This window comes from Megascapheus bottae, chromosome 13 (assembly GCF_031878675.1).
Source record: "Megascapheus bottae isolate mThoBot1 chromosome 13, mThoBot2.hap1, whole genome shotgun sequence".
Taxonomy (NCBI): Eukaryota; Metazoa; Chordata; class Mammalia; order Rodentia; family Geomyidae; genus Megascapheus; species Megascapheus bottae.
Window position 1 is genome coordinate 21,601,332 of NC_143521.1, and position 22,299 is coordinate 21,623,630.

Consider the following 22,299-nt stretch of genomic DNA (forward strand, 5'->3'; position numbering starts at 1 on the left):
AGGAACTCTAAAGTATGTATATTAAAGTAACTGTTTTGAAATTTTAGAGCCCTATGGATAAATAAAGAAAATTCTTATTTTGAGGAAACATAAGCTTAAGGATTTAGGGACAAAAATACATCATACCTGCAAACTGATCAGTTTAACTATAGGCATGCATACAAATGTCTGCACAGGGTTGGGAGTGTGGCCTAGTGGTAGCATGCTCGCCTAGCATGCACAAAGCCCTGGGCTCGATTCCCTGGAAGCACATACACAGAAAAAGCTGGAAATGGCACTGTGGCTCAAGTGGCAGAGTGTTAGCCTTGAGCAAAAAGTGTCCAAGGACAGTGTCCCAAGCCCTGAGTTCAAGCCCCAGGACTGGCAAAAACAAAGAACAAACAAATATCCACACATACAAGGGACAGGGAGCAGCCAGAGGGGAGCATCAGAGGAGAAACTGATACCAGAAATGAGAGAAAATGCTAACATTTACAGAGTAGTTGAGTACAACAAAATTCTTTATTATTACCATAGCTTTTCTATTTACTTGAAATTATAAAAAAGTCAAAATTATTTTTAATATATTCAATGATCAGTGATCAGAAAAACTAACTCAATGCTACTTCCTAAAACCCAAATACTTCTGAAATTGGTTGACTTTCCCCCCAAAAGCAGTACAAAATAATCTTAGAAATACATACATAAAAACCTAGTGGCGGGCCAGGAGTTTGGCCTAGTGGTTAAAGTGCTTGCCTAGCAAGCACATACATAGAAAAAAAGCCGGAAGTGGTGCTGAGGCTCAAGTGGCAGAGCTCTAGCCTTGAGAAAGTCCAAGGACAGTGCTCAGGCCCTGAGCTCAAGCCCAGGACTGGCAAAAAAAAAAAAAAAAAAAAGCCTAGTGGCGCTGTGGCTCAAAGGGTAGGGCAGTAGGCTTGAGCTGAAGAGCTCAGGGATAGGGACCAGATCCAGAGTTCAAGCCCCATGACCAAAAAAAAAAAAAAAAAAAAGAAGAAGAAGAAATACATACATAAAACCTTTAAAAACTAATCCTTTAAAGAATCTATTACATGGGCTGAGAGTTTGGCCTACTAGTAACGTGCTTGCCTAGCATGCATGAAGCCCTGGGTTCAATTCCCCGGAACCACATACACAGGAAAAACCCAGAAGTGGCACTGCAGATCAAGTGGCAGAGTGCTAGCCTTGAGCAAAAAGTGTTCATGGTTGGTGCCCAGGCCAAGTTCAAGCCCCAGGACTGGCCAAAAAAAAAAGAAAAAAAGAAAAAAAGAATGTATTACATTGTCGGGCATCAGTGGCTCTTGCCTATAATCCTAGCTACTCAAGAGGCTGAAATCTGAGCCTTAAAGCAGTATAAGGCAGGAAAATACATGAGACTCTTATCTCTAATAAGCTACTCAGAAAAGGCCAGAAGTGGTACTATGGCTGAAGTAGTAGAGGGCTAGCCTTGAGCACAAAGAGGCTCAGGGACAGTGCCCAGAGCCCGAGCTCAAGCAACAAGACTAGCAAAAAATATATATACACACGTATATATTTAGATAGATAGATAGATAGATAGATAGACAGACAGACAGACAGACAGACAGACAGACAGACAGACAGACAAATAGATAGAAATCCCCAGCTCTTGGCTGAAAAAAGTAATCTTAATCCTAGCTACTCGGGAGGCTGAGATTAGAGGATCAAGGTTCAAAGCCAGCCTGGGCACAAAAAGACCCGAGACTCATCTCCAATTAACCTCTAGAAAATGGGAAGTGAGGCTTGCCTCAAGAGTAGGGTGGTAGCCTTGAGCTGAAGAGCTCAGGGACAGCGCCCAGGCCAAGCCCCATGACCCACATACACACAAAAAAAGTCTTAATAGCTGGATGCAGGTGGTTCATGTCTGTAATTCTAGCTACTCAGCAGGCTGAGATCTAAGGAACTCAGTTCAAAGCCAGCCCAGGCAGAATGAGACTCTTACCTCCAACTGACCACCAAAAACCTGGAAGTGGTACTGTGGCTCAAGTGATAGAGCACTAGCCTTCAGCTGATGAGCTCGGGGACAATGTCCAGGCCCAGAGTTCAAGCCCCATGACGCACGAAAAGTCACTCCTGGTGCTGGTGGCTCAACACCAGTAATTCTAGCTACTCTATAGAGGCTGAAATCTGAGGGAAGATCAGTTAAAAGCCAGCCAGAACAAGAAAGTCTTTCAGACTGTTATTTCTACTACACAACCAAAAAGAAAGAAGCAAGGCTGTGGCTTAAGTGGTATAGCACTAGCTTTGCACAAAAGAAGCTCAGGGACAGTGGCCAAACCCTGAGTTCAAGCTCTAGGACTGGCACCAAAAAAAACAAGTGTTAATAAATTCAAACTCAGGTATTAGCTGCAATTTTAGAAAGCATCTACAAACTTTCAAAATAAATACTAACCAATGCTTACTTAATGAAGACAACACACTCAATTATCTCACCACTTTACGTGAATCTTAAGTACATACTGTATGAAACAAGTAAGATATGTTTTATTTTCCCTTACTTTGCAGATATAAAACAGAGACTAGTTCAGTAGTTTGTAGGCTAGACTGCAGGCTCAAGAGGCAAATCCAGCCTGGAGAACAAAGTCCATGAGACTCTTACCTCCAATTAACACCAAAATACAAGGAGTAGAGGTGGGGCTTATGTGGTAGAGTACTAGCATTGAGAGGGAAAAAAATCTAAGGAACAGAACCAAGGCCCTGTGCTGGCACCAAAAGTAAAAAAGGAAAAGAAAAGCTCACAAGTTCAAGTAAATCAAATACCCTTTGGTATTTTGTTTTAAAAAAGAACTGAAGTTTTGGGGATTACAAAGCCCATCTGTTTTTAAGTTTTACTGCCATCCCCAATATAAATGAACTCATTTTTTCTCTCACTGAAACTACTTATGTATTTACGTAAATAATTGGTCTAAAAGAATTCAGGAAATAAGAAAAATCTGGATTACCCCTTAAAAACTGGATAGTAGGATGTTTCTGGCCTTTCTGAGAGCAGTTTCTATACTTGAAAAGTGGTAAAATTACTTCTGGCTGAGGCTTTGGGCCAGTAAGACTCAAAGCAGCTCAATCTCTGAGGCAAACAATTCTCTACTGTCACTCTCCTTCATGGTAGCTTCAGAGTAAGAGGAGGATCTATTATATGGCTTTGTATATATGGCAACAGAGAAAGGGCCAAGCAAAAACTACCACAATGTTTTATTAATAGAGACCAGACAAACAAAAAGGCTCACCAACTTCAAAAAAGGTCACAATTCCTTTTTGCTGAGTGAAGTAGCAAAAACTACTATATATCCTTAAATTTTAAGTATTTTAATTGTAACCGTAAGTGTGTGTGTGTGTGTATATATATATATATATTTTTTTTTTTTTGGCCAGTCCTGGCTTGAACTCAGAGCCTGAGCACTGTGCTTGGGTTTTCTCAAGGCTAGAGCTCTACCACTTGAGTCACAGAACCACTTCCAGCCTTTTTCTATGTATGTGGTACCAAGGAATCGAACTCCGGTCTTCATGCATGCTAGGTAAGCACTCTACCATTAGGCCAAACTTCTGGCCCCATATAAGTATATTTCTAAAAATCAAACACTGGTTTTAAAAGGCCAATAAAAAGTATAATACTAGATATGTCTAATATATGCTGCTGATTCTTTTATCAACTCCCTTCTTTGCATTGGCTAGAAAAACTACAATGTGGGGTCAGGGGTTTGGCTCAGCGGAAGAGCCCTTGCCTGGCATGCGCAAAGCCCTGAGTTCGGTCCCCGGGTCTGGGTAGGGGGAGGGGGGAATAAAAAACTACAGTGTATGTTAATTCACTCTTCAACTTGGAATGAATTAGTTATAAATGAAATAATAACAAGCTTCTGCTGCTAAAGACTAGAGTCATTAGCTTATCTTTTGTGAAAAGTAATTACTTACTTAGGATATAAAATTATATCCACTAGATTTAGTTCTTAAACTTGAATGTTGAGTCGGTTTTTTTTTTGTCCTGAAATTTCATATTATTGTATTCTTTATAAAAAGAGAAGTATAGTTATACTTCACTATAGTTTGATCACAGCACCTGAATCAAAGAATGACAGCAATATAAACCTAAGTTAAGAATGCCAGGTTGGATCCTGGTGCAGTGACTCACGCCTGTAATCCTAGCTACTCAGGAGGCTAACATCTGAGGATCAAGGTTCAAAGCCAGCCTGGGCACAAAAGGACCTGAAACTCTTACCTCCAATTAACCTCCAGAAAAAGGGGAAGTGGGGCTTGCCTCAAGGGTAGGGTGGTAGCCTTGAGCTGAAGAGCTCAGGGACAGGCCCCAGGCTGAGTTCAAGCCCCATGACCCACAAAAAAAAAAAAAAAAAAAAAGAATGCCAAGTTGAAAAAGTTCCATGAACATATTATTCATATACCAGTTATAAAGGGAAAAATGTTTCTATGGGCTTAAAGCACAGCACAATGAATGTTACTCTTGATGTTCACAGAGCAAGACTTTAAAAATCAGTTTAAAACCTCTAAAATTGTTTCAAAATTAAGATGCTACAAATTTTATTTTCAAAATGTAATGCTGCTACAAAACTTCTAAATTAACACTTTTACTAAATACTATTTCCATTTAGAACTAAAATTCAATCTAACCAAACACAACATTCTAACAGCCACAAAATGCTATCATTTTGAAAAGGTCAAAAATTCAGTAGATAAGCCTGAAGGGTTTTTTGTTTGAATTTGGTTTTTGTACCAGTTCTGGGACTTGAACTCAGGACTGGCACAAAAAACCAAACCCAAACAAAAGCCATCCCAAGCCTCTTTTCTGTTCAAGGCTAGCACTCTACCACTTGAGCTACAGGGCACTTCTGGCTTTTTCTGAGTAGTTTATTAGAGGTAAGAGTCTTGTGCACTTTCCTGCCCCGACTGACTTGGAACTGCAATCCTCACATCCCACCCTCCGAGTAGCTGTGATTACAGGCATGAGCCACTGGTGTCCAGCTATATGAACTGCTTTTGCTGAAGGCTAGCACTCTATAGCTGAAGTCACAGCTATGCTTCCTTTTGGGGGAAGTTTATTTCCTTGAAAGACAATGTATTTATTTTTAAATTTTATAGTTTATTGAAGAAGACAGAAGTCTTATGAATTCTCTTGCCCAGGGTGGCTTCTAACCTTGATGTTCAGATCTTAGCCTCCTAAGTAACTAGGATTACAGGTATGAGCCACGAGCACCTAGATTGTTTTTGTTTTAAGGGCTAGTGACCACTAGTTGTCCAGATTTTCATCTGAAAATACGCCAGCTTCAGCAATTTTGGAAGTGTTAAAGCAAGGAGAAGGTAAGGCAGAAGCTTTTCTTGAAATGTTGTTTATGCCTATCAAGTAGTCTTAACAGACCATTATTCCATTGTTCATAACTGCTTGGGGTTGAACTTAGGTACTGGGCACTGGCCCAAGATTTTTCTGTACAAAGCTACTGTCCTACTTCTTGAGCCACAATGCTAGTGCCACTTCCAGCTTTTTCTGTTTATGTGGTGCTGAGGAATTGAACCCAGGGCTTCAGGCATGCTAGGCAAACAATCTACCACCAAGCCACCTGCCCAGCTTCATACTTACAGCTTTTCAGTGGCTAACTTCCAATGGACTTCCTTATCCAGCATGGCTATGAACCACCACCTTAGTCTCCTAAGTAGCTAGAATTACAGGTGTATGTGACTGGAACCTCATTGGCAGCTTTTAACTTTTTAAAGACACCACTGGCTGCTTTCAACTTTTCAAGAAAACCTACTACTGTTAAACCTATCTACTGTGTTAAACTTTTCCTGCCTGACTCTAGGTATGCCTTCACCTCAATAAACCTCAAATAAACTGGAGATTCAGTTCAGAGAATACAGAGCTATATGAGCCCTAATTTCAGTTTAATATGCAACCTTGTCTCATCTCAATGAAGAGGCCATACTGAGAACTATTTCACTGTGTCAAAGCAATTAGTCACCTTGTAAATAGTGCCTGTCATATACTTTCATGTTTTCTTAGACTAAACATCTACAACACAAAAGGTGGTAAAAATCATACATAACCACAATATATGTTAAATGAACACTTAAATGAAATGCTATGGAGTAAATAACTGTACTTTCTAAAAGCATAGGAAGGCTCACAGGGACAATCCTACTCAATTCCAGTAATTAGCTGTAGTGACAATACAAGCTATATTGCATCTTACAAAACTCTTCCTCCTCCCCAGTCCTAGGCTTGAGCTCAGGGCCTGTCCTGAGCACTGTCCTTGGGTTTTCTCAAGGCTAGAGCTCTACCACTTGAGCCACAGCAGCACTCCTCGCTTTTTTGTATGTATGGGAACCAAGGAATCAAATGCAGGTCTTCATGCATGCTAGGTCAGCACTCTATCACTAGGCCAAACTCCCTGAACTCTTCCAAAATTTTAACTATATTGCCAGATTATTTGGAATTGTCTTACTTTTAAATCTTGCCTAATTGGCCTAATTGTTTCTCTCTCTCTCTCTCTGTTTTTTTTTTTTTTTTTTTTTTTTTTTTTTGTTCTGGGGTTTGAACTCAGGGCCTGGGCATTGTCCCTAAGCACTGTATGCTGAAGGACAGCACTCTATTACTTGAGCCACAGCTCCATTTCAACTTTTTGTGGTACACTGGAGTCTTGAATATACCTGACCTGGCTGGCTTTGGCTCAGTTTTTGAACAAACAAAGCAAAGCAAAACCAAATGCAGTCTAGCCAGGCACCAGAGGCTCATGCTTATAATCCTATCTACTCAGGAGGCTTGAGATTTGAGCATCAAGGTCCCAAGCCAGCCACGGCAGAAATGTCCCGTGCAATTCATGTCCAAATCACCCCTCAAAAACCAGAAGTGGCATGGCAGCTCAAAGTGGTAGAGCATTAGCCTTGAACAAAAAGAATTTAGGGACAGTGCCCAGGCCCCCAGTTCAAGCCTTGCAACCAGAAAGAAGAAGAAAAGAAACAGATGGTTAGCCTGATTTCTCTGTAAACATACAATGCTAACACAATCATTAATCACTTTGGGAAACATGGTAAGGAGAAGTGGAGATTCACAGGTATAGGAAAAAAGAAGGAAATACAAGCCGGGCATGGTGACTCACACCTGTAATCCTAGCTCCTCAGGACGCTGAGATCTGAGGATGGAAGTTCAAAGCCAGTCTGGGCAATAAAGAACCTGAAACTCATCTCCAATAAACCTCTAGGAAATGGGAAGTGGGGCTGTGGCTCAAGGGTCAGGGCTGTAGCCTTGGGCTCAGGGACAATGCCCAGGCCCAGAGTTCAAGCTCCACGACCCACTCTCCCTCCCCCCACAAAAAAGAAGAGTGCTTGCCATCATCATGCATAAAGTCCTGGGTTCAATTCCTTAGTACCACATACACAGAAAAAAAACAGTGCTGTGACTCAAAGCTCAAGGACAGGTACCCAGGCCCTGAGTTCAAGCCCCAGAACTGGCCAAAAAAAAAAAAAATCGTACAGCCCACTCAAAAAATGGAAAGACATTAAAATTAGCATGTCTAGCCTGGTGCTTATAATCCTAGCTACTCAAGAGGCTGAGAGGATCACAGCTGGAAACCTATCATCTCCAATAAACTACTTAGAAAAAGCCAAGAAGTGGTGCTATAGCTCAAGTGGTAGAGTGTGAGCCTTGAACAAAACAAGCACAGGGACAGTGCCAAGGTTCTGAGTGTAATAAGCCCCATGACCAACAAGAAAAAAACAAAAAAACGTTTTAATCACTTTTCCTCTTCATTTTCTACTACTGATGTATAAGTATTTACCTTACTGAATTCTTGTAAGGTACTGACTCGCATTTTTATGTTTCATCTCTTCTAATCACCACCAGAATCCCATATTCATGACTCCCATATTCATAACTCAAACTACTGACAATGCTGAATTAGTAATACCTATTTTAATTATTAACTACTAATAAGTGGATTTCTTTCTTCAAAACCATACACATATACTAACTTTTAGAAATCTGAAGATAGAAAATAAAGCTAGTATAACCTAATCAACAAACTGACTTAAAACAAGGCATTACCTTAAGAATATTCCCAAGCTTGTCCTTACAGTCGAAATCAATTAATTGAAGCTCTACACTCTCCAGATGTAGAAACCAGAAAAACTGAAGAGGATCACACGTTTCACCAACGACTCTAGAGCCCACTTAAAAATAATTAGCCTCACAAATTAGTCACACAGAGATGTGATAGATACAGGGCAACAACTGTGCCACATGTCAACTGCAACTGTTTCAAGATCGCCATGGTGAAAAGACCTTGTATCGCTATACAATCAGGTACTGGTGCAAAACCTGTTCTAACAACCCAGTCTGGGAACTCAAGTCTGTTTAGTGTAATGACAGTTTACCCTCGAAATAAGGGGGATTTTCCATGTTACTCCTCCAGCTCTCTAAAACTTGCACTAATAGGGTTTGGTCCCGGCGGTGGCCCTGGGGAGCTCAGAGGAACCAAGTCCAAAGGGTGGAGGTGGAATTTACAAGCCTAAGTCACACCATGTTTTCAAGTGTCATGATTTATTTCCAAACAAAGTGCGGGTTCTAAGGATAAAGAGCCGTTCTTGCCACTGTGCCTGTTTACCGGGCAGACCGACCAGTTAGAAGTTACGAGCAGATTATTTCTCCAGAAGAATAAACCGCCGGCGTTAACGTAAAACAAACGGGCTTTGCACTAAACTTGGCCAGCGCTGTCTGCGGCGGGGAGGCGTTTTCGAATCTTGCCTGGCCGAAAAGGTTGTTCCGAAAATGCGCATGACATCCGCATAACCGACCCGGAAATCAGCGCGCGAGGCGGGCCTGTAACGCGGAACAGGCCCCGCTCCGCTCCGCGGCGGCCGCTCCCTGGACGGCTCAAGGCAAAGTCCGGGCTGGAATCCGGATCCAAGGACAACCCGGGGCGACGGCAGACGTTAGGCCAACCGGAGCCCCGAGGCCGAGAGGCCGGCCGTGGGCTGTCGCCGGGACGAGGGGGAGGGGAGGTCTACCCCGGCGTGTCGGCCGCGCGAGGCCGGCCAACCCCCCCTCCCACGCCCCGACACACACACCCCGCCGGGCAACGACCACCGCCCGGTCCCGGCCCCGCCTCCGCCCGTCACCTTGCCCCGCACTCACCTTTCTCCTCCCGGCTGTCGGCCGCCATTGCTCCCCTCCGGGGTCCGCCGCCGCCGCTGTCGCTGTCGCCGCCGCCGCCGCCACCTGACCGCGACTCTCGCGGGCGCCGCCGCCGCCGCGGCAGCAGTTGCACGAGCGGGTCCGTCCGTCCGTCCGTCAGTCCGGCCGGCTGGCTGGCTGCGCGCTTCGCACAGGGCCTCTCCTGCTCGACCCACCCCTTCTCCCCGCTTCTTCCCTTTTCCCTTCGCCTCCTCTCACCGCAGCCGAGGTTCAGCGCCTTCCCGATGGGGAATCCGATACGGGAGGAGGGGGGGTAAAAGAGGAGGGAACTGAAACAGACGGCGACGGCGGGCGGCGCTAAAATGGAGCCTGCTTCCTGCGTGAAACAATCCCGCTCCCGAAATGCTCTGCGCTGTTTACGCTCCGTTCCTCCCGAGGAACGTCACAGTGCGCAGAGGGGCGGGGAAATAGGGCGGCAACGGGGCGTGACGTCAGCGCGCCACTGTCGGCCCCTCCCCTCCGGAAGTCCTTGCAGCCAATCACGTCCGGCTGGTTGTGAACTAGTGTGCTGCAGACACCTAAGTGATCAAGATGGGTGTTGTACAGATTCAGTCCACTCTACTAGGTTTCTAGTTAGGAGAGCGAGAGAGAGCGAGAGAGAGCGAGAGAGAGCGAGAGAGAGCGAGAGAGAGCGAGAGAGAGAGAGAGAGAGGGAGGGAGGGAGGGAGGGAGGGAGAGAGAGAGAGAGAGAGAGGGAGGGAGGGAGGGAGGGAGACAGATCTTGTCTCATGTATACATAAGTTTATGTACATGTGTGTTTTAACACACATGTATGTGTATCCGTATGTACTTATACGGATGGCATATATATAAGTTTAGGATCTGTAACTATATTTTAGTTAAGTAGGCAAAGCGTGAAGATTTAAAATGATGGTTTTTATGAAAGACACAAAAGTTTTATTGAGGTGCCGGGCGCAGTGGCTCACACTTGTAGCCTGTCAGGGGACTGAGATCCGAGGATCAACGTTCAAAGCCAGTCCAGGCAAAAAAGGGCCTGAGACTCTTATCTCCAATTAATCTCTAGAAAGCGGGAAGTAGGACTTGGCTCAAGGGTAGAGTGGTAACCTTGAGCTGAAGAGCTCAGGGATAGTGCCCAGGCCCAGAGTTCAAGCCCCATAACTCACATTCCCTCCCCCCCCCTCTCTCTTTCTTTCTTTTTTTCTTTCTTTCCCTCATCCATCTTGGGGCTTGAACTCTGGGCCTGGGTGCTGTCCCTGAGCTCTTCAGCTCAAGGCTTGCGATGTATCTCTTGAGCCACACTGTGTTGTGCCAAGATTGTTCCATGTTCTGGGAATGACCCCCTTCCCCCTTGCTTAGGGCCCATGTACTTAAACCCCAGGTGGTAACAGCTTGGTGCTCAGTGGTTAGACACCTGAGCTCTGATTCCACCAGTGGTTTGAGTTATCAAATAGCCAATCAGGTAATTGTAATTCCCCTATAAAAGCTGTGTAAAATCCTTGCTCAGGGCCTTTCAGCATTACCGGCTATGGATACGCGGAGGTCCGAGTCTAGACTCGTAAATAAACCACCCTTGCTTTTTAGCTTTGACTGTGGCCTCTGGTGGTCTTTTCAGGGTTCTAGGAATTCGGGTACAAGTCACACTTCCGGTTTTCTGGTGGTTAATTGGAGATAAGATTCTTTCCTGCTGGAGATAAGACTTTCGTGCTGGCTTGGCTTGGAACGGGTTTCCTAGATCTCTGCCTCCTGAGTGGCTAGGGTTATAGGCATATAATGTATGATCTAATCACCTTTCCTAGGGTTCCATTCTAATACCATCATCTGGACCACAGGCAACCACTATATTAAAGTAACTGGCTTGTGTAACTCATTATGATTAGATTCTAGAAAACTATACCTTTCACTGCACCTCAGGTTCATATGATACACTAGGTTAACTGTAACAGATATTCAAAGAAGGTTTTCACCGAAAAGTATGAAAAGTATTCCCCTACATAGCTCAAGAAAGGAGTAAGTGCTAGATAAATGCCAGGTATCCCTGGAATGTTTTTGTACCTATGTCCTTTGCCCTAAGCCACTCCCTCAAGCAACCATCCTGGAACTCAGAAAGGATCAGACCCGAGCAGACCACAGACCATGAGTAACTAATCTGTTTGTCTTGAACACCTTCCTCACCTCTCTGGTGAAGTGAAAACACACACACACACACACACACACACACACACACGCACGCACGCACCTTTTCTGAACTCACAATCCAAGGACTAAGACCGAAACTGTTTATGCATCCCTTTACCTTTAGTTCTTGATCTATCTTAACCTACTAGCACACATGAGTGTATTCTGAAGATGGCTGAATATGAATATGGGCTGCTGTACCTCTTCCCATAGCTGCTGTAATAAATTTCATGGAATAGATTTCATAAATGCTGTGTAATAAATTTCAGTTCTCTGCCCTACTTCATTGTTGTCTGTTTATTTGGTGCTTGGGGTCGAATGGCCTGACCTTACATGAGTGATCTCAGGAGTTTGAACCTGAGCTCTAAAATTCCAGTTTCATTACTCAGCCTGAGAATGAAAAGGGATAAGAATGGTTCCAAAGTCACTTCCCCTAGAATGTTTAAATGAATCAAAAGAGGAATAATTCTCTGTGTGGCTGAATGTATACCATACACTAAGGAACAGTGAAGATTGATACAATAAAAAAGGAAGGGGTAGGGAGGGGATTTTGGCCTAGTGGTAGAGTGCTTGTCTAGCATGCACAAAGACCAGAGTTCGATTCCTCCATACCACATCCATAAAAAAAAGCTGGAAGTGATGCTGTGGCTCAAGTGGTAGAGCTCTAGCCTTGAGAAAAGTCCAAGGACAGTGTTCAGGCCTTGAGTTCAAGCCCCACGACTGGCAAAAACAAGAAAACAAACGAAGAAAGAACTCAATCCTTGGGGCCAGGACTTTGGCCTAGTGGTAGAGTGCTTAGCATGCATGAAGACCAGGGTTCGATTCCTCAGTACCACATACAAAGAAAAAACAAAAATAAAAAAGAGGTGCAACACAATAGCAGAAATAGGAAAGATTATCAGTTATCTAACAGCAATTTGTTAGGTTTTCTGTGTATGTGTGTGTGTGTGTGTTGGTGGGGGGAGGGTGTGTGGGGGGATCATAGGACTTGAACTTGGCCTCAGCACTGTCCCTGAGCTCTTCAGCTCAAAGCTACTGCCCTACCCCTGGGCCAGGGCGTTATCCTTGAGCTCTTCATCTCAAGGCTACCGCCCTTCCCTTGAGCCAAGCCCTACTTCCCATGTTTTTAGAGGTTAATTGGAGATAAGAGTCTCAGGTCCTTTTGTGCCAGGGTGGCTTTGAACCTTAATCCTCAGATCTCAGCCTCAAGAGTAGCTAGGATTACAGGCATGAGCCACCTCACCCAGCTTTGTTTGTGTGTGTGTTGTTGTTGTTGCTGTTGTTTTGCCAGTCCTGGGACTTAAACTCAGGACCTGAGCTTCTTTTGCTCAAGGCTAGCTAGCACTATATCATTTGAGCCACAGCACTACTTCTGGCTTTCTCAGTTTATGTGGTACTGAGGAATGGAACCCAGGGCTTCATATTCCCAGCCAAGCAGTCTAGTTTTTGAAGGTAGTTCTTCCTTTTTTCTACCTTGAACTTCTCTTGTTAGGATCATTTTCCATTTCATTTCAAATAGTTTAAAATATTTCTTGTTTCTGCAAGCAAAGATGAACCCAGAAGAGGGCCAGGAGCATGGCCTAGTGGTAGAGTGCTCCCCTAGCATGCAGGAATCCCGGAGTTCAATTCTCAGTACTACATATTCAGAAAAAAGCTGGAAATGGTGCTGTGGCTCAGATGGTAGGGTGCTAGTCTTGAGAAAGCTCAAGGACAGTGCCAGGGCCCTGAATTCTAGCCCCAGGACTGGCAAAACAAAAAACAAAAAAAATCCAGTTACCATAATAATAGTAAAATATGCAGTGAGAAATGCTCAATCCTCCACACTCAGCCTAAAACAGAGCATTGTAATGCACATTTGAATTCTTCTGTGATGAAATGTAATCTAAATAGTTCTGCCTTTTCCCTTATATTCTTTTGGAATATGTTTGGATTGATCTGCCTTTCATTATTATAAACAATATTATAGTCAACTAAAAAATACATAGCTCTCTTTTGGCAAGTTCAGTAATTTAAACCTCAAATACCATATATAACTTCTCACCTAAAGTCAGTTTATCTCTTTCATATATATATATATATATATATATTTTTGCCAGTCCTGGCTTGAACTCAGAGCACTGTACTTGGGCTTTTTCAAGCTAGAGCTCTTCCACTTGAGCCATAGCACCACTTCTGGCTTTTTCTATGTATACGGTACCGAGGAATCGAACCTGGGTCTTCGTGCATGCTAGGCAAGCACTCTACCACTAGGCCAAACTCCTGGCTAGCTCAATACTTTTTTTTTTTTTCTGTAGCTCAGTTTCTTAGATTACACTTCCTTCTCTCTGTCTCGTTGTCTTTCTGTCTCTGGCTTGCTTTTCCTTGGAATGAGACTTTAAGACCTCACACAGGCTGGGCAAATACCGGGCAGACACTGTGTTACTGACTTACATCCCAAGTGTTGCAAGTATTGGGTAGCTAAATCAAATCTATCCTCTTTCTCTCTCCCCCCCCCCCTCTCTCTCTCTCTCTCTCTCTCTCTCTCTCTCTCTCTCTCTCTCTCTCTCTCTCTCTCTCTCTCCTCTCTCTTTCTCTCTGATTTGAACTTAGAACCTCTCAACTTAGGACTCTCCCAACAAGTTCACTATTTGAGCCATACAGCCAACCTGCTGGAATTTTTTAAAAAATTCAACAAAGCCAGCACCAGTATGGCTCAGATGTTGTATAAGTTTAGCTACTCAGAAGGCTGAGATCTGAGGATCATGCTTTGAAACCAGCCTGGGCAGAAAAATCCATGAGACTCTTAGGTCCAATAAACCAATCAGAAAAGGCTGGAAGTGGTGCTATGGCTCAAGTGGTAGAGTGCTAGTCTTGAGTGTAAGGTGGCTCAGGAACAATATCTAGGCCCCAAGTTTAAGCCCCAAGACTGACAAAAGAAAAGAAACAACAAAAACTCAAGAGCACCTGATTTGAATCCACTACTGACGACCCTCAAGTTACTTCTCCATCCAGTTATTTGTGAAAGATATCTGGAATCATTTTGCTTACTCAACTTACACAACCAGCCTTGTAAGGCAGGGTAGTGAAAGGGAAATGGAGCTAAGGCAAGAGTGAGTTCAGTCTATAACTATACAAATATGTACAGTACTATGGAGACATCTAATAGGGAAAAAATTTTATGAATTATGCATGTGTTTCCTTTGTGAAAGGTTTTCTTATTGTGCAAAAAGCATGACTTTATAGTTATCAGATGACTTATATCTAATCTAGGAATTATTCCTCAATAAACCCTCCATGACAGAATTAGGTGACTCTCTTTCATCCCTTCTGCATGTGTACCTTTGTCCTTTATAGCACTTACAATTTTAGACAAATTATAAGGAACTGGGAATGGGTCTTAGTGGTAGAGTACTTGCCTAGCATTCAGGAAGTCTTGGGTTTGATTCCTTGCTACCACACAGACAGAAAAAGACAGAAATTGGTAGAGTGCTAGGCTAGAGTAAAAAGAAAAGCTCAGGGACAGTGCCCAGGCCCTGAGTTCAAGCTCCAGGACAAGGTAGAAAGAATATAGCATCTCCTTGGCGTACAAGTAAACCAAATAAGAATTTAATGAAAAGAAGCAAAAGAGAAAAAAAAAAAGGTTGCACATTAGATAGTCATTCTGCCAGTATTCTGCTATACATTATTTTCTCATTAGTTTAATAACTTAGTGTACTTGAATTCTCCTTGGCTCTGTACCTTTCTTCACATATAAAATGAAGATATTACCAACTTCAGAGACTTATGAAGACCAAATGAGCATACATATATGATGGCTTATTCACATGCATAAAATGCTATAAAATTCAAAGTATATTTCAGTAGATTTCAGGTTCTTTCTAGTTCTAATTCCAATCAATAGTGCATGGCAAAATCATATATCACTGTTTTTTTGTTTGTTTGCTTTTTGTCAGTCATGGGTCTTGAACTCAGGGCCTGAGCTCTTTTACTCAAGGCTGTTTGTTCTACCACTTAGAGCCATAGGACCACTTCCAGTCTTCTAGTGGTTAAGAGCCTCATGGACTTTCCTGCCTGGGCTGGCTTTGAACTATGATCCTCAGATCTCAGGCTCCTAACTAGAATTATAGGTGTGAGCCACAAATACCCAGCAAATCACTGTTTTCTCTTTTGATCAGTAATGATGTCAGATTAGGAAGCAGAACTGAGAGGAGACTTCTCACCTGAGTACAATTAGACTTAATTTTCCCAGACTTTCTGAAGCTTTCAGGACAATCTATCCAAGGATATACAGATCTGGGACACATGAGAATTTTGTTTGGTTGGCTGCTATTGTGCAAGTGACTGGTTTTTTGTTTTTTCTGGAGGACTTGAATGTAAGAATGTTCCTTTTATCCATCTTCCCATCAAAACTGACTCATCCAAGACTAGCACAACCAGTTTATACACCAGCACAAGTAGAGAAAGATACTATATAAAGAGGGAAAGACTTTTAAAAGCTGAGTGGCTAAGTTTGCACTTAATAACTGCATCTCCTTTTTAATGTTTTAGAGATAGAAAAACAAGGCAAAAAGCCACTGATGTTTAAAATTAATATGCAAAGACTGTGAAAATAATACCTGTCTTCCCTTTCTTCTATCTAAAGCTTTCACTATTTTTTGTTTCATTTTGATTTTGAGCCCAGATTGACCTGAAACTTTTTTAAAAAAATAATTCTCTCTGAGACTTCTCAGATGCTGGACTTGAGCATGACTTCCTCACATGCCTCATTTGTTTATTTCCTGATAAGTATTGCTTGAACATTGTCAGGCATTAGTTAATACTATTATCTGATGTCAAAATAAAAAGTTTGATTGGATCTTCTTTTATCTTTTCACCATCAAAAAAGCTTAGAATGCTTCATTAATTTGTGTCTTCATGCACTGGGCTCATTCTAATCTGTTTGTTCCTGCTTTAAAGAATGTGCTGCCAAAGCAAGCCTCAACTTGATCTTGATCAGAACTGCCAAATTATACTGCACAAAGATTCACAAGAAGTCAAGTTCAGTTGCCTCATACTTGCAATCATAGGCACTCAGAAGGAGGAGATCTGAGAATTGTACTTTGAAGCTAGCTTGAGTAGGAAAACTCCAAAAGACTCTCGTTTTCAGTTAACCTCCCTAAAACCAGAATGGAGCTGTGGCTCAAGTGGCAGAGGGCTAGCTTTGAGCACAAAAGTTTCAGGACTGGCACCAAATGGGGGAGAGGAAGATTTACAATAAACATTTATCTAAAATGCAAATTCTTGGCTTAAAACATGGAGATCGAGTATAGAGATTTAATTCTTTTTTTTTTTTTGATTGGTCATGGGGCTTGAACTCTGGGCCTGAGTGCTGTCCCTGAGCTCTTTAGTTTGAAGCTACTACTCTACCACTTGAGCCACAGCTCCACTTTAGAGATTTATTATAGACAACTATTTTAACTTCTATCTTAAAATGAAGCAGTAGAGAATGGAAAATAAGGCTTTGTTAATGGCAGCCAGGAGTTTAATGTATTTAGAAAGATAGAAGCACTATCTTCTTTGTTATAACCCTTGTACTCCTTCATGAGCTTCAATATTAGCACAAGAAAAATAAATAAATAAAAGAGCAAGAGCAGTTTTCTCCATCTGATCTTGCCTACTGGCCATAAACAATAAACTGAGAAAGGATATCATTAAAAAAACATGAAGCATATCCTTCTTAAAGAAGCGTATACTTGGAAAAATTGCTCCTCTTGGCACAAAGTGCTTATTTCAAAGGATTAACAACTGTGGCCAGGCCAAGAGTGTGGCCTAGTGGTAGAGTGCTTGCCTAGCATGCATGAAGCCCTGGGTTTGATTCCTTGGTACCCCATACACAGAAAAAGCTGAAGTGGTACTGTGGCTCAAGTGGTAGACTGCTAGGTTTGAGAAACTTCAATGACAGTACTCAGCGTCTGAGTTCAAGCCCCAGAACTGGCAAAAACAAACAAACAAACAAACAAATATAAAAAAACAACTGTGGCCAGAACCTGGCTTTCTTTCTCTCTCTCTTTCTTTTCTTTCTTTCCTTCTTTCTTTCTCTCTCTCTCTCTCTCTCTCTCTCTCTCTCTCTCTCTCTCTCTCTCTCTCTCTCTTTCTCTCCCTTCCTTCCTTCCTTCCTTCCTTCCTTCCTTCCTTCCTTCCTTCCTTCCTTCCTTTCTTCCTTCCTTTCTTTCTTTCCTTCTTTCATCAGTTTGATATCTTGTCTGGGTCACTATCCCTGAGCTCTTCAGCTCAGGGCTAGCACTCTACCACTTTGAGCCACAGAACTACTTCTGATTTTCCAATGGTTATTTGGGTTTTTTTTTATTATTGTAATTAGTAAAAGGGTTACATGATATTTGCCAGATAGAAGGTGCATTAATTCACATATATTGATACCCTTTCACATGTCTTGGTACCCGTTTCCCTCCCCCCCACGTCCCCCCCATCTTGGTTTTCCCCCCTTCCCTATCAAATTTCAAATATCCAAATACAAATAAATACAATATATCAGATAACAAAGTGAGATACTGTAACAATATGAGATAACCAAGGGACAGCAAAGGAGATGAGAGACAACATAGTACATTAAGGACAACAATCATTCATTATATGGCTTTTGTTTCACTATCCTGGAGGTTCCAATGGTTATTTGGAGATAAGAGTCTCACAGATTTTCCTGCCCAGGCTTGCTTTGAACCAAGATCCTCAGATCTCAGCCTCCCTAAGTAGCTAGGATTACTGGTGCCCAGATCAGAGGCATTCTTTATCTCAAAGATAAACACCAGTCTAAAAATATATGACAGTACATGGAGCCTAGCCTAGTGGTAGAACGCTTGCCTAGCATGCATGGAGCCCTGGGTTTGATTCCTTGGTACCATATACACAGAAAAAGCTGAAATGGTGCTGTGGCTCAAGTGGTAGAGTGCTAGCCTTGAGAAAGCTCAAGGACAGTGCTAAGGCCCTGATGATTTCAAGCCCCAGGACTAGCAATAAACAAACAAACAAATAAATAAATAACAAATGGAAAAATGCTTTCTTTACTAAAAGGGATGCCCACACATAATGCTATATATTTTTTAAAGTACTGGTCAATCTCAGAATCCCTGAGACCATGTGGTAAAAATATTATCAACCAAGAGTGATTAACAGCAAAGACAAGTACCTATCTTTGCATAACTTTAAGTCAGACCCTGCCTTTTTACTACAATTAACCCTGATGTCAAAGAACTCAGGGTCTCTACCTTTGAGGGTAACCACTCTTTGCACAATGTAGCTCTGCCTTTCTGCCTTTCTGCCTTTCTGCTTTTCTGTTTTTCTGCTTCTCTGCGTGACTGCTTACTTAATTAAGCTCTGCCAAGTTTTCTAAACATTATGACTTGTCTAGAATTCTTTTTTTTTTTTTGTCAGTTTTGGGGCTTGAACTCTGGGCCTGGGTGCTGTACCTGAACTCTTCAGCTTTTCCGCTCAAGGCTACCACCCTATCCCTTGAGCCACAGTGCCCCGTTTCCAGTTCTTTAGTGGTTAATTGGAGATAAGAGTCTCACAGATTTTAGTGCCCGGGCTGGCTTTGAACCGAGATCTTCAGATCTTAGCCTCCTGAGTAGCTAAGAGTACAGGTGTGAGCCACCACGCCTGGCTTGTCTAGAAATTCTTATTCTGTGATCTAAATCATGGACCTAAGTGAGTCCTTGGGTTTTTTTTTTTTTTTAATTCAGGACCTGTGCCCTGTCCTTGAACTCTTTTTGTTCAAGGCTAACACTGTACTGCTTTGAGCCATACCTTTATTTCTGGTTTTCTGGCAGTTAACTAGAGATGAGTCTGATGGACTTTCCTGCCACAGCTGACATTGAACCTTGCTCCTCAGACCTCAGCCTCTTGATAACCACAGGTATGAGCCACCAGCACCCAGCAGAGCTCCTACTTTCAGAGGGTTACCTCACAAACTCATCTGACACTAGTGAAAAATGGTTCAAGTAAATAACATGATTGGATTTACTTTTTTAAACGAAATCTCTACAATATCTAGGAAAACAAGGAAATGCCTACTGATTAAGTCTATAGATGGCTTAACTGCAAAAATTTGGTTGCTCTTTAATAGCTTTGGGCCAAGCACTGTTGGCTCATGCCTGCAATCCTTTCTTTTCCTTTTCTTTTTGTTTTTACTTTTTTGCCAGTCCTGGGCTTGAGCTCAGGGCCTGAGCACTCTCCTTGGGTTTTTTCAAAGCTAGAGCTCTACCACTGGAGCCACAGCACCGCTTCTGGCTTTTTTTTTTTTCTATGTATGTGGTACCCAGGAATGGAATGAAGGTCTTCATGCATGCTAGGCAAGCATTCTACCACTAAGTCAAACTCCCAGCCCTGCCTGTAATCCTTGCTGTTCATGAAGCTGTGGTCCAAGACCCATGATTCAAAGCCAGCCTAGGCAGGAAAGTCAATGATACTCTGTGGAATCAGGCTTTCTCTATACATTCGCTTAGAAGATATTTAGTTCATTCAGTAGGTCAAGTTAATTTTTGTATTTTTGTTCTCATCTATAAAAATACCTTGATATCTGAGAATTCAAATTAACTCAAATTTAGCAAGCAAATCTTATTGGACAAAGAATAGTAAATGATAGTTACAATAAAATAATTGATCATTATCATTGCTATTATATGCTCCCAACTCCTGGATTTAAGAGACAAGGAGACAAGTTTTTCTTTTTGTGCCTACAACAAGTGGTGAGGCTATTAGCACATGACAATTACTTCAAAAGTAGTATTGTACCTCTTGTCTCCTTTGAGAAAGAAATTTTGCTGTTAGTAATTATCAGCTGATTTTTCATTTTCCATGTATCAATGAATTAATGCTCTGATTAGTAGTTACTACGGTTATGCTGTTCTGAAATTTCCTTCTCATTGACTACTTATTTCAATCAATTTATTTTGTTTTATTTTATTTATTTATTTTTGCTAGTTCTGGGGTTTGAACTCAGGCATGGGAGTTGTTCCTGAGCTTCTTTATGCTCAAGGCTAGAAATCTACCACCTGAACCAGAGTGCTACTTCCACAAAGAATCAAGATTTTGATCTGGGCATGCGATACCCATCTGGAGTTCCAGTACTTTAGAGACAAAGGAAGGAGGATGTTTGTGTCAAAAAAAGTGCCTAGTCTACCACTAGGCCACACTTCTGGCCCTCTTCAAACATCTAAAAGCATCATTAACAGAAATAAATAAATAATGTATAAGAAAAATCAAGATTAGAAGAAATTTTAGTTTGGATCATTTTCTTTGCCATATATGGCATATTTGTTAAGTGCCAGAATTTAAAGGCATATATTACCTCACTACATTTTCATAACTCTTTCTTATCTACAAAGATGTCTTTCAGATGAAAGTTAACTTAAAAACAGAAGTGTGGGGGGCTGGGAATGTGGTACAGGGCTTGCCTAGCATGCATGAAGCTCTGGATTTGATTCCTCAGTATCACATACACAGAAAAAGCCAGAAATGGTGCTATGGCTCAAGTGGTAGAGTGCTAACCTTGAGCAAAAGAAGCTCAGGGACAGTGTCCAGGCCCTGAGTTTAAGCCCCAGGACTGGCAAACACAACAACAACAACAACAACAACAACAACAACAACAATAACAACAAAACTGACATGGAACAAGGTACTGGTGGCTCAAGCCTGTAATCCTAGCTACTCAGCATTAGGAGGCTGAGGTCTGAGCCAGCCAGAGCAGGAAAGTATGCAATTAACCATATCAGAGCTGGAAAAGGCATATTTTCAGAGACTATAATACATCTTTTTAAATATACTACCTTCAAGATGTTAAATTATTTTGGTATGAAGGCCCACTTTTAGTCACAAAAACAGAACATATGTTTACAGAATATCCTCTTCCATCTTTACCAGGACTACTGGCATTGAATCTGCAGATAATCATTGATCTTCTGCGCTGGGTCCTAGCTGAACTCAGTGGCTCCTAATTCCTTGAGTCACTGGATATTATAGGAAAAAACTGTTTTTTTTCTTCCTTTTTATGTGCCTTTCTTTTTCTTTTCTTCTCTCTCTTTCCTTCCCTCCCACCCTCTTTCTCTCTTCCTGCCTTCCTTCCTTTCTTCCTTCCTTCCTTCCTTCCTTCCTTCCTTCCTTCCTTCCTTCCTTCCTTCCTTCCTTCCTTCCTCTGTTTGAATTCAGGGCCTCAGGCTCTCTTGGCTTAGTATTTGTGCTCAAGGCTCTTTTTCTACTACTCCAGCCACAGTTCCACTTTTGGCTTTTTTGGGTAGCAAATTGGAGATAACAGTCTCATGAACTTTTCCTTTTCAGAGTAGCTTCAAACTGAGATTCTAAGATCTCAGCTACCAGCCACTAGTACCTGCTTCATTAGTAGATTTTTTTAGCAGCTTCAGGTTTACAAGAAGAATAGAAAATACAGGATTGTCATATATTCCTCCAGATTATTCTGTTTTTAAGATGCGACAGAACATTTGTTATAGTTGTCAACATGGACATATTTGAATTTATACTTTGTAGATCAGTAAGGGCCTAGCTATAATCTCAGCATGCAGGAAGAGAGGTATGAGGATCTCATGAGACCAAACCAGCCAGAGTCTACATAGTGAGAACCCTGCATCAGAAATAAAGAAAAAGATGTCTATAGTTTATTGTCTAATTTTTGTTGGGATTTTTTTCAAGCTTGTATTTCTTAGAAGTAAGGAAGAGTACATAATAATAATTATTCAGAAAGGAGGATTTTTTGTTGTCAGTTCTGGGTCTTGAACTCAGGCATTCTTTATTTTTCGTTTCATTGTTGGGGTAATATATACAGGGGTTACAGTAATATTAGTCAGGTAATAGGTGCATTACTTCTTGAACATTGATACCCCTTCTCATGATTTTGTCCCTCTATCCCTTTCCCCACCCCTGTCCTTGGGCATTCTTAAGGCTGGCTCTCATCTGAGCCACAGCATCACTTC

The 22,299-nt window shown here is 42.0% G+C and overlaps 1 protein-coding gene across 4 annotated transcripts in view; it reads right to left on the reverse strand.

Annotated features, from left to right (window-relative positions):
• Ythdc1 (YTH N6-methyladenosine RNA binding protein C1) overlaps positions 1 to 9,533 on the reverse strand; it is a 38,723-nt gene extending 29,190 nt beyond the window's left edge. For 3 of the 4 annotated variants that reach the window (XM_090343498.1, XM_090343497.1, XM_090343496.1), the window contains exon 1: positions 9,146 to 9,224. In XM_090343498.1, the coding sequence (XP_090199624.1) occupies positions 9,146 to 9,173 (28 nt within the window). In that variant the 5' untranslated portion in view covers positions 9,174 to 9,224. Of the gene's footprint in view, positions 1 to 9,145 lie in introns of all 4 variants that reach the window. The other variant, XM_090343499.1, reaches the window with a different exon arrangement.
• Positions 9,534 to 22,299: the final 12,766 nt, after the last annotated feature.